Source organism: Numida meleagris, chromosome 11, assembly GCF_002078875.1.
Source record: "Numida meleagris isolate 19003 breed g44 Domestic line chromosome 11, NumMel1.0, whole genome shotgun sequence".
In the NCBI taxonomy this organism is placed as follows: Eukaryota; Metazoa; Chordata; class Aves; order Galliformes; family Numididae; genus Numida; species Numida meleagris.
In genome coordinates, this window is record NC_034419.1 from 14,442,077 (window position 1) to 14,454,135 (window position 12,059).

The 12,059-nt window shown below is 45.4% G+C and overlaps 2 protein-coding genes across 9 annotated transcripts in view; one reads left to right on the forward strand and one right to left on the reverse strand.

The window, feature by feature from the left end:
- Positions 1 to 1,147, forward strand: part of SLC25A26 (solute carrier family 25 member 26) — an 84,906-nt gene extending 83,759 nt beyond the window's left edge. For 6 of the 8 annotated variants that reach the window (XM_021409772.1, XM_021409773.1, XM_021409777.1 and 3 more), the window contains one exon: positions 45 to 1,147. In XM_021409772.1, the coding sequence (XP_021265447.1) occupies positions 45 to 171 (127 nt within the window). In that variant the 3' untranslated portion in view covers positions 172 to 1,147. The remainder of the gene's footprint in view (positions 1 to 44) is intronic. The other 2 variants (XR_002442613.1, XR_002442615.1) reach the window with 2 other exon arrangements.
- The window catches only part of LRIG1 (leucine rich repeats and immunoglobulin like domains 1), an 81,885-nt gene continuing 70,838 nt past the window's right edge, over positions 1,013 to 12,059 (reverse strand). Inside the window, exons 12-19 of the mRNA XM_021409770.1 lie at positions 10,660 to 10,823; positions 9,136 to 9,456; positions 8,277 to 8,558; positions 7,330 to 7,749; positions 5,970 to 6,092; positions 5,240 to 5,386; positions 3,901 to 4,197; positions 1,013 to 3,784 (exon numbers count right to left, since the gene is read on the reverse strand). Of these exons, the coding sequence (XP_021265445.1) occupies positions 3,552 to 3,784; positions 3,901 to 4,197; positions 5,240 to 5,386; positions 5,970 to 6,092; positions 7,330 to 7,749; positions 8,277 to 8,558; positions 9,136 to 9,456; positions 10,660 to 10,823 (1,987 nt within the window). The 3' untranslated portion in view covers positions 1,013 to 3,551. The remainder of the gene's footprint in view (positions 3,785 to 3,900; positions 4,198 to 5,239; positions 5,387 to 5,969; positions 6,093 to 7,329; positions 7,750 to 8,276; positions 8,559 to 9,135; positions 9,457 to 10,659; positions 10,824 to 12,059) is intronic.

The following is a 12,059-nucleotide window of genomic DNA, read 5'->3' on the forward strand; positions in this document are numbered from 1 at the left end:
GGGCTTGCCTTACTGAGCTGTTTGCTGTATTTTCACACCCCCAGGCGCGTCCCCTTCCTGTGCCCTGCAGGACTGGCTCCGCACCCAGTGCGCCGCGGGAAGGACCCACCTGGGTCCAGCAGCAGCAGGCAAGTGGGGAGAGGGGCTGCCCTGCACACAGCAGTGTCCTGATCCTGCTGGAAATGATGCTTAGTTCTGGGACTGCAGGGGAAGTACACTTTGAAAAGTGTACTGCAGTGTTTTTCCTCTCCTGCCTGTTTGCCTTGAGCTCTTAGCTACGTTTTGGCAGTTACTTCAAGTTTACTGAAACTTGAAAAATTCGTCTTATTCCATTCCTGGGATAATGTGGAATAAGAAAACTTGAATCTGAAGGCACTGGCTTCTTAAAGGATCTTTCTTTTCCATTTTAAAATACCTTAACTCCTACATGCGTTAAGGGAATTATCAGAGTGCTCTCAGAAAAGCTGCGCTGTATTCCAAGTTAGTATTTGAATAATACTTTTTAATATACAGAAATTGAATTGAGATTTTAGTTAAAGCGAGAACTCATGCTCATCTCCAAAGCTGCCTCTGTGATTTCCATACAGACTGGCTTTCTCAAATCTAAACCCTAGAGATGTTCACAACCGCAGCTGAATCTGGTGCTGTCCTGGCCCCGTTCTTCTTACATGCTTACACATACACCCCATCTGTCCTGCTTTCAGTGCCAAGGTAACGACACTTGCCAGATCCTTCAGCAGCTGATGTATTAGAATTGTTTTTTGAATGAGTTCTTCCTTGTATCTCTCGGCACAACCCCCACATCCCACCCCATCCCCAGGTCAGACCGCCAGAGTCTCACGCTGCTCTGCACTGTCTGGTGTTAGGTTTGTGGGCCTGACTCCACGGGCAATGTCCTGGCAGTTATTCTATTATTTCCATCAGAGAAAGACAGAAAAGAGTACAGCAATGGATTAGAATTTTATTTAATTTTCAGCTGAAACTCCCAAAAGCTGACTCAACAAAAAAGCTGTAGTATTATAAATGAACCTTTATTAAAGACACTTCAATGCATTTGTTAGACACTTTAATATCTTACATGTTTTTCAATGTACAACATTGTACCAAATTTTCTAATAAATAAATAACTTTGTACACAAAAGTAATACTTCCTCTTTCACATTGCCTCTTAGAAGCAGCAAATTCACATATTTAGTGGAAGTCATAACGTTAGGCAGTTATCTTTATTCAGAAACATCATTTTCAAATGTTAAACGTGGCAAATATGCTTTGTATCTGCAATGGTGATGACATTTCCTCCAGCACGATGACTCAGTGAAGTCATCCCCGTGCTCCCAGTCCCCCCGTTCTCACTGTGAGTTGGTTCTGAAGCCTCCCTTGGGTAAAGGGAAACACACGCTTGGTTTATGATTTTCTAACATCCATTTCCTTTGCTTGGAACAGACTTGGCACTCAACATAATTAGCCACCCGTCTCAAAGTGCAAACGTGTCAATAGTCAGAAACTGATACAGACAGGTACCTGGCTAAATTATGCTTTGCTTCATTAAGGTCGGGCTCAGTTGGCTGCTTTACAGCGAAACTCGCCTTCGGCTGCTCTGCAGAAGACAGATCCTTCCTTACGGGAGATGTTGGCTTCTCAAGGTAAGGTGGGACACGACCAACATCAAAATGAACAGGCACGCTGTTGTTACAGGGCAGCATGCAACTTCATTAACATCCCACAGGTGTGGTAGGTCTCAGACAGATACATAAGTAATGGACCTGAACCCAAACTGCAGTGTTTCTGCCCCTCGTAGCTTGTTGTGAGCCACAGTCTTAGCAAAAGTAGATTTCCACTAGATCCTGCTGCAGTGGAACTGGCATTTGTGTTGCTCCTAAGGAAAAAAGTAACAAAACCCCCTAATAAACCTTTCCCCAAAGTAGTCATCACCAGAGTTAGCAACCTTATATTAGCAGAACTCAAATTATAAATAACTGGAAGGGAGTCCTCCATCCACAGGTACCAACAGAAAGCAGCCTTTCTATGAATAAAAAGCTTCGTACTGAAGTTAGAAGTGACAAAGATCTGTTTCACCAAAATGGGCATTATTTTTTTTCCCCCCCATTCATGGACGAACTTAAAAGACCACATAAAATTACTTAGGGCGTTTCCATTTTAAAGAGAACTTTCAACCACCAATGTACAGTTTCCCTTCCAGATAGAATATTTCTGAACAGCACAGAACTGCTACACAATTAATTAATTCGAAGCGGATATTTTCACGTAGAGTCTGGCTGCAAGTCAGGTAATGGTGCTGAACAAGCAAGTGGAACATTGTCTTGCAGCAAGAAGGTCAAAGCACTGCATGAATTAAGGGTACAGCTGCCAGAGTGGGATTTCATTTTTGTTGTCAGAACAGTGACATGGTTGTAAACCCCCTCTGGGACCGATGTGTATTTCTTGGTTAGCAAATGTGTGAAACGGGCAGAGGTGGCGGCTCCTCCTGAACAGGGGCAGGCTGCAGTGCCCTATGCACCCATCCATTCAGGGGCAGCAGCTGCAGTTTGGCTCTGTAAGTGATGAGGGCCATGCCAGCACATTCAGGCACAGGATGCCTTCTGCTGGGAAGCTTCTGAGTGCTGCAATGTACGAGACCACCCCACGGATTACTGCGTGAATTATTGATTTTGGTCGTGACTGCTCGCTAATCACGATACCCATTTTGTCTGGTTGTTCTGGGGCTCTGCACCGTTGAATTATTTAGTGCCGCTTGTGTGGTCCATTGACACGTTTGAGCGGTAAAATTCTGATTTTTAGGCCGTTTTGAAAAATAATGGAATTTAAGTTCCTCCACAAACAGGAAAAAAAAATAATCAGGTTGCTACGTAATTTCTCACTGCTTGTTTTCTTTCTTCCTATAAGCTTCACTTCGAACAGTTGCAGATCTCTGTTTAAATGCATTAAGTGCAATAAATTTCAGAGGGGAAAGAATTTGTGCTAAGTAACCCAATTGATAGTTGATTGAAAGGAACTTCCATTGAAAAGAGGACAATCCCTTTGGAACAGTCTGGCTTTTTAAACTTCTGTTTATGTGTTTAAGGCACCAGAATTATTTCTCTCACAAAGTTTAACAGCAACCTGATACTGAAAACAGTATTGCCAAAATTGTAAAATTTCACTCAGTTTTCCATGCACTAAAGATTAAAATAGCCTCTGTAAAAGATATATATATATATTTATATATATATTTATATATGAAAACTCTTATGTACAATTGTATCAAATACTTTTCTCTTTACACAATAACTCTTGCATTTATGTGCTTCATATGCAAGTCAACTTTTGAACGCTTCATACTTCACAGGGAAGTTTTAAACTATGTACAAACAGATGACGCTCGAACAGGACTTTGTTCCCCATACAAGCTCGTTTCTCATACCTCAGCTGTTTTGCCTTTGACAGGTCATCAGTTCAAGATTTGAGGTAGAAGTAAGTAGCCTATATACTCTGTGCAAAAAAGAAGAAGAAGAATAGCACGTTTGTTACTTTGCACACGGCAGTCTGTCCTCTCAGTCTGTTGCTCTGCTCGGTGGCTTAAAGGCGTGGCTGGAGTCGCACGATTTGGGTGCGTAGCCATTGGCCAGCAGAGCCTGTTTCGCTTCTGCTTCGCTCTGCAGATCCAGTAGTGTTGGGGGAATTTCAGGAAGCACATTCAGTTGCTTTAGCGACCCTCCTGCCGGTGAAGCTCTCACCAAGTTAAGGTTGTTAAGCTCCGGAGGCTTTGCTCCTGATTGCGAAGAGCCTGCAGAAAAGCAAAGCAGCGGTGCGGTTAGCTGATGCTCGGCCCCAAAACCAACCCCGCCGCTGTTGTTCGTGCCCGTCAGCCGATTTAAAAAAGCAAACGGGGGAACAGCGTACCGTGTTTGTCTGCAAGCAGAGGGCTGGTTGTGCTCACGGGTGTTATTCTGTCGTGGTTGCTGGGGTAGAGGGTCCCGTCGGCTTCCATCCTCTTGCCGCTGGCAATCCCGTTGCACGGCTGCGGATGAAGAAGGCTGGCGGTGCCCGCACCCCTCTTCCTGCTCAGCGCGCTGTGGTAGGAGCTATCCAGAGCCTGAAGGCCCTCAGCGTAGTACTCCGCCTCGCCGGGATAAATGTGGATGTTCATGCTGTCAGTGCTGCCGCTGCAGTCTGTGCACACAACGGGCAGGCCGTAGCCTTTCCAGGAGGAAGAGAAAACAGCAACAAATGCAGAGTTACCAGCTGGAATTGGTCAGCGCTGAAGCACACAAGACGCTCAGCAGAGTGGGAATCTCTCTTGGTAAGCGATAGAGACATTTTTTGTGTTACATGCAGGGCTGGTAAAAACTTGTGTTTGTCAGAACTCAGGAGCCGTCCTGTCACTAAAGGTAGATCCCATAAACAGCTGGGTTTTATTTTAGGGATTTTTTTAATCCGAAGGAGTTTTGATTTCACTTTTTAAAAAAATAAACTATACATACATTTCCTTTTCCAGACTTCCTAGTCAGGGCAGAAATAGAAACTGGAACTTTCCTAGAACCGCTTTAAAATACCAATTTACCTCTCTTATTTTTGTGCTGCTGCTTTATAGGGATCACTGTCAAATCCCATTGTTATCTCAGCACACTTTATAGCTGTAAGTGGGAATAACAGATGAGCAGAATTCAAAGCAGCAAGATGAAAGGAGTTTCTCAGTTTTGAAGGTTAGTTTCATGAGTGCACTTGACAGCTTTCCATTATTCTACTTTACTGTTTCTCCTGGAGAGAGAATTTCATCCTAAAAATAGGAAAGCATAACACCCAAGAAATTGGCGAAGAGAAGAAGCAGGTGCAGTGCCCAAAACAACATTAAAATTTTGAAAATTAAAATGAAAAAAGCTGAGCTTTGAAGGTGACAGCGCCTTTAAAGATGATGAAGAATTTTAACGCCTTCAGTTTGGAAGGGCTCTCACATTTTAGCAGCAGCTCAAATCAAAACAGGCATCGGCCAGCTGCGAGCCAGGGGCAGCACAAGCTTCAGACCGCCCCTTTCTGATGGGTCCCCTTGAATTCAAACTATCCAACTTTGAGACAGGATCAAAGCAAGCATGAGAAAGCAGATTGATTGTGCTCACACCTGAGAATCATTCTGATTTTTTTTTCTGAAGGTAACAATTTCTCGTCTTAATGCCGGCTGACTTGGAGGGCTCTCTGATCTGTACAAACACAAAATACCTTTCCAGATTAATGAGTTTTGTACCTGTCTTATCTGGAACGAGCATTCCGTCAGCCATGTCTTCAGTTTTCCAAGTGTCTTTATTATAGCCAATACACAGCTTTGGCTGTCTGCAGCCTACAGTGGGAGCTTCAACATCTGGACACCTTCCAGCATCGGTCTGACACATACCTGTAACAAACGAACCATCTGGCTACAGATGACAGCCATCTGCCCTCTGCTGAATGACTTGTTAGTCATATTTCTACCCACAAAAGCTGCAAAAGGGAACAACAGCAATGGAGAAAATACATAATTTTAAGCTAATGCTTAACAGAATTAGGGCTGTGTAATCTTAGGAGAATCTTAGTTCACAACGCTTGCTTTTCCTTCCTGATGTGCTGTGTTTAAACACTGTAAAACCTCAGCATGTAATTTCTAAGCCTGAAGGCAGGGACAGGCAATGCTAATGTACTTTCTAGTAGAGCTTAACTATAGGTAACCCTAATGCCAAAGAACTAATCCAAAATTAGGAAAAGAAGTACTCGTTAGGGCCTGGCTGAGTAGTTTTGAAGCTGTCAGCTTGTATAAACTCAGTTATGACTGGGAGAGGGTAGCTTCATAAAGTGAAGGAGAGCCCCTGTTCTGCATAAATGCACTCACAAAGATCTATCAGATAACTCATAACAAGCACAGAAATACTTTGTATTATGTTTTCTCCATCCTTGCAACAAGTTTAGATATGGCATTACAGAAGAAATGAACTGGCTCTCACCATTGCTGTCTATGTGGCCATTAGGCTGTTGGTTATCTACTCGGACAACGGCTTCCTGCCGGTCAGAAAGAGTCCCCTGTGAGGACAAGTAGCTCGGCACGTCTGGAGGCACAATAGTCTCATCTAGAGCAAAGGGAGAAAGGAAATGTGAATTCCTAGGAAAACATGTTTGCATTGCATCTCAAATCACATTTTCAAGATGGACGTAAGACCCTCTATATAAACACGGTCTTTTCTGTAAGAGCAGTGAATTAGAGTTCAGCTGCCTGAAATACCCCAGTGCCCCTCAGAAGTCCCACTGCTGGTTTTTCAAGGCCTAAAGCTGTGAGGTTTAATGCTGATAAACCGTTCTGAATGTTTGGCATTGTCAGCACAAAAGTGGAACTGTCTCTTCAGAACACATAAAAGCTTATCACCTGAAATTCAGCACATCTCATTTGATTCAAGTCCTCTGTCTCCCAGAGTCATGAAGGACATGCTTCTGGAGGGCAGGGATTTTGATTCACTTCAGCAGGAAAGTCTAAGTTGCTTAGCTACCCTTGGCATCTCCTATCAAGCAGTTTTACTTTCCCCTGCCATATAATACCAAGTGAAACTCAGCTACACCAGGACTGAATAAAAGGGAGAAAAAAATCCCACTTACTTACATATGGCACTGGTGATACGGTATCCAACACTTCCTACTTTAGTCCACATCATACTCTATCTAAAGCTAATAGTAATACAGGAAGACCATGCATCTGAGAACAGGGCAGGCTTAAAGTGGTTTTCCCATACTTCTCTACAGAGACTGTACTGAGGGCAGGAGTTTTTCTCCCTGCAACATTTATTTCAGCACCTAATTATCCCGTTTGGAGATTGGCAGAAAGCAATAAACACTGCTTCTTCCCCCAGGAAGTGAGGGATGCCCCTCATCAGTACAGCTACAACAGCTCTTACAGACAACGTGCAAAAAGGGTTTCCAGCTTCAAAGGCTCATTTTTGTATGTTCAGAACACAAAGTCTTTGAAAATACAGCTTCTCAAGAAGTTAAGACAGGATCTAAATATCATGCGCATAACGCTGTCTCAAGTGTTATCATTTACAGTCATGGAAAATTAAAGTTGCAAAACAATGGTTGAAACTACTTCAACTTGGAAAAGACCTTCCTGAAGAGCCAGCCAAGGAGAGAAAAGCAGCTGTAAGCACGCTTCAACAGCAAGCAAAGGGTGGTTCCAGCTCTTGCAGCCAAGAGAACCACTGAGATAAGCCAACTGCTTTTTCAGTGCGACTGTGGCTACCTGACATGCTGATCTGGCCCCAGTGGGACGTCTGACAACCCAACAGGTTAGGGAAAGCCTCAGCAGGATACTAGAGGTACCTGTGTTGGTGACACTGTATTCCTCACTCTTCTTCCTGGTTTGGTAGATGATGCAGACCCAGACCAACGAAGTCAGCACAATGCTACACACCACAGCAATGGTGATGATGCCCACAGTGGTACGGTCCTTTCTACAGCCAAGCGACTGTAAGATGCTCACGTGGCTGTGCGCGCGCTCTGTCCCTAGGGTGTTGGACATTTCACAAGTGTATTTCCCAGCATCTTCCAAGACAACGTTCCTAACGATGAGGAGCTGGTTGCCGGAGGTGAAGTGATGCCTTTCTGTCATAATCAGGGGCTGGTCGCCTTTCAGCCAGGTAATGCGGGGAGGTGGGCTCCCCGTGGCTTTGCACTGAAGAGCCACAGTCTCACCTACGGACACTACGTGGTCTTCCAATGGATGAATCAAAGATGGCGTCTCTGCAGGGGAATAAAGCAGAAATTAATTCTTGGGGACAGCGTGACAACATTTTTCTTTTAACAGTATTGAACGTAACTGGTGCTTCTGCAGACAAATACTTGGCAATGCGCTACGTGGCCACGCGCCCAGGTGCGTAGCAGCTGTGCACCAAACAGATCTAAAAATCATGACCAAAGCTGTCTCTTAACCAGCTGGTGTTAGTGTTCCCAACAAAGAAAAACCCGAGGATATGGGGGCAATGGCTGACACACATGAATAATCTGGCAAGGCCAGAGAAAGGGAGTGCAATTTCCTTTTGAAGTCCGTTTCCCAGGTAGGAAATAGCATGGCTGCATGGGCTCCCTGGAACGGAGGACATGTGACTCAATGCTCCTTTTTTTTAGATTAGCAGCCCATTTTTCAGTAGTTAACTACAGTGCAAAAGAATGAACAAGAGGAAGGCAGAGCGCTGCCTCTTTGTCCCAGAAGAACAAGCCATTCCTGCTTCTAGACCAGTTAGTCTTTCAGGGGCTTTCAGGCATCTTACCTAACACAGTCAGGGTGGCATTTGCAAGCACAGACCCCGCAGAGTTCTGTGCTGTGCAGCTGTAGACACCCATGTCTTCTATCTTCACATCCGTAATGAAGAAGACATCATCATCAGGCATGACGTGCATGCGGCGCTCCCGGGCCGCAGGGAAATCTGTGCCCCCATCTTTCTGCCAGGCGATTTGTGGGGGGGGGTGTCCTTCAGCTGCACACTCCAGCCGTGCCGTTGTCCCTGTCCGGCTGGTGATGTCATGGGGAGTTTTGATAAAGGAGGGCAACACTGATAAAGAAAAAAGGATGAGCAATTACGTGGAGAAGATACCATCTTCCTGGCAGTTCTAACTGCTTTCCTTCCTAGGCAGGACGTTGGACATGGTAATTACCCATAGGCAACAGGATGATAAGATGCTTTTTTATCTATCTTTCATGTATCTCCACAGCACATACCTGTCCTGGAACCCCACTCAGGATCATTAGAGCTGGGATCAAAGCTAATTTTCTTCTGCGATTAAGCTGGAAACAAAGCCCATTATCCCTTCTACAGAGAACTTCCACTCACTACAGTCCCTCTTCTTTCTATCCTTTTTCACTAGTATGGGCAAAGGCTTCACTGGAACAGCCAAAGACAAGTGATTAAAGCCATTAAAACCGTGCCTGGCTGGATGGCAGCCATCACAGGCCTGGCATGTGCTCCTCACATGGCATTTCTCAGCATCCCCTGAGAGGCAAGCAGCTGCTGTGAAGAGGTTAGGAACTTCTCTTGCAGAACCCTCAGGAGTACCAAAGATTTACAGCGGGCCACAACAGGCCCCGGAGAATTGCTGAGGGAAGGGAGGAGAACTCAGCCTTCTACTCACCATTAACGGTGAGTCGAGCCTTGTTGGAGTAGGTAGAGCCAAAGTGGTTGGTGATGATACACTGGTATCGGCCCTCGTGGGCGAAGGTGACGTGGCGAAGGTGCAGAATGGTGGTGTACTCCATCACCTCCCCATCTTTCGCCCGCACGTGGGCAAAGTTCTCAATCTCAGCATTGTGCAGCACTTCGTTGTCTTTCTTCCACGCAAACATCATGGGGGAGCTGCTGCTGCTGGCAGCCGAGCACGTGAAGCGGATGTCCTTCCCAAGGACGGCCACCGTGGTCTCCGGCTGGATGATGATCTGAGGCTTGGGGAAATCATCTGCGAGGAAACACAAAGCCCTGTTAGGTCTGGACTCTAAGGACAGACTGGAACAAGCAAAGAGGTGCAACTAGAAACGAGCAGCGTGTAAGTGGAAGACATTGTTACGCTTTTGTCTTTACATCCACTGCTGTCTACACCAGAAAAGCAGCTTGCTCTTGCAAAGTGCTCCACCCTTGGGATAGAGCATATGTGCCACCCACCTCCACTGAGCAGCCGATCTAAGCTAGGGCTCTTGTTTCTCTGGTTCCTTCTGTTAATGTGAATGAGACAGTCAGAGACCTGAAACCAGAGGATGCCCAGCTCTTTTCACCCATGTAGCTGAACCTCATACAGATACTGGTCTAAAGAAACTATCCTTCCCTGCACAGCCCGTGCACAAAGAAAGCAATACTGAATTTACATCTTAAACTCCAAGGCTGCATTAGCAGTGGAAGGTGGGAGGTGGTGGTAGGATGGTGGTGTTGCCCAAAAGCTGGATGCATGAGCATCACTTTGGTCTGCTTTGATCACTTACTTACATTTCTTTTCTTTACTAAAGAGGCTGCAGACATTTGTGCATGCCAGGTGTTTACTAAAGATGCTTTGCAACCACAGCTCAGGTGCAGAGTCAACTACAGAGAGTGGGTGGGAGAACACCAGTAAGTGCCACTTAGATGAGAAAACAGCAGATGAAAACCAATTAGAATTCAGGTGTTGGCCAGTTGGTTCCTGTGTAATGCCTTACTGGTCCAAAGAAGGAGATGTGATGGGGAGATTCTCCTCTGTTTTTTAACCCCTTGTTCTTCTTTGCAAGAAGGACAAAAGATAAGCAATGAACACAAAGCCACAGAGCGGGCTCAGAGTACTGCAGGACAAAAAAAATTTACAGCTGCAGTCTTGGTAATATCAAGCCTAGAGAACTGTGCAGCTGTGCAGCCCCATTTGGAATGGGAACGAGCATTAGTCCCTTTTGATTTAATACTCAGGGAGCCCTGGATGGAATACACTAGATGCAGGCAATGCGCTGTGCGGTTGTGGTGGGAAATAAATTGAAGCCAATGACAAATTTTCCAAATGCAGGCTTGGGCTTCCTTTGATCCCATTGAATAACAAAACAAAACAGAAACCCTCTCATAATAACATGCTAGTAGTCAAAGAAAATGTTTCCCAAGTGAGTTCTGCCCTTCATACAACCTCAAAACACACAGAAACAAGACTTACCACACACAAAACTTTCTGGCAGGACAGCAAAAATGCTCTTGCTCTTCAGCGACTCGGGATGGGCGCAGGTGGCCACCACGAAGGATTGCAGCTCTTTCTCCGCTAACCACGGGGGCAACCATTTCAGCTGGCAATCGCAGAGGAAGCTGTCGCTGTTGATGTGGCTGCAGGGAAACAAAACCAACACGGCCTGCTGTGAGTTCTGCATGGAGAGAGGGCGGCAAAGCTCCCAGCCCTTTCACGTTAGCCATATTCCTCCCTTCCCTTCAGCGGGAGAGGAAGGAAGAAAAGGACTGCAGGCTTGTCCTCAAGGCACTAATGAAGCTACCTATGTCACAGATTTAAGCGGCATTTCATCTCCACGTGGAACAACCCCGTCCTGTACTCCAGTGACACTCCCTGGTGCCTTACCATTCAGTTTTCAGAGTGGTCCCCAGCAGCATTTATCAGCATCCTAACATTAACTCAGCACCTTCTGTTAAGAGCCAAGAAAAGGGTGCAAACAGAAGTGGAGACTCAAGTTTTATTTATTTTTTTAAATATTCTGGGCCAAATTGTGTCTCAGGTAGTGAAGAACTGCAAGCTTGCACCAGCCAAGAATTCAGACTTTGGCCTGATTTGGTCCAAGGTCCCAGGGAAAGTCAGCTTGATCTCTCACACTGAATGTGTGGATGCCTCAGAGACTGGGCTACACGGCCTGACAGACAAATCCTGCCCTGCAATACCGCGAGCTGTGCAACACCAGGATATCAGCAGCACTGCAGAATCCCAGCTCCAGCCTTGTGCTATAATAAGATGCAACACTCTTCCCATTTCTATGCTTGAAAACCTTTTAGGACTTCCCAAAGTCTGAAACTAGCCTGGAAAAGGGAAAATAAAGATATGGACTGGAAAGACACAGGAAGAAAGAACGCAAGGATTCACTTTTCCAAAGTTGTGCACCTCGCTGTCTGAGGACAATATGCTGCCCCTAAATATGTAACAGCATAAGCTGGTTAGCTGGGACAGGTAACCAGAGAGACCTGCAGCATTTAAGACTTCAATAAAATGTATTCTGTATTTATATATCATCTCTGAAAGCCACCTCTTCTGTGACATAAAGGATCCTTCACAATACTTTGGATTCCACACGCTCTTCTCTAACCAGATCGGTCTTTCTCCTCTATTTTGTTTTGAGAGCCAGTGTAGCAGATGAGGTGGCTAAAGAGACAGTGGGCATGCAGCCTTACCTTACTGACTCCACAATCACTGCTAGCAGCAGTGGCCTGATCCCCATTTTCAAAGTCAGGAAGAAGACCCTGAACTTGCCTCAGTACCAAGAAAGTGATTTCTTCTTCCACAAACTGCACTGCTCCAGAGTGGTGACAGCGGATTAAATATTTATGGAGAAGAGGAGAAAA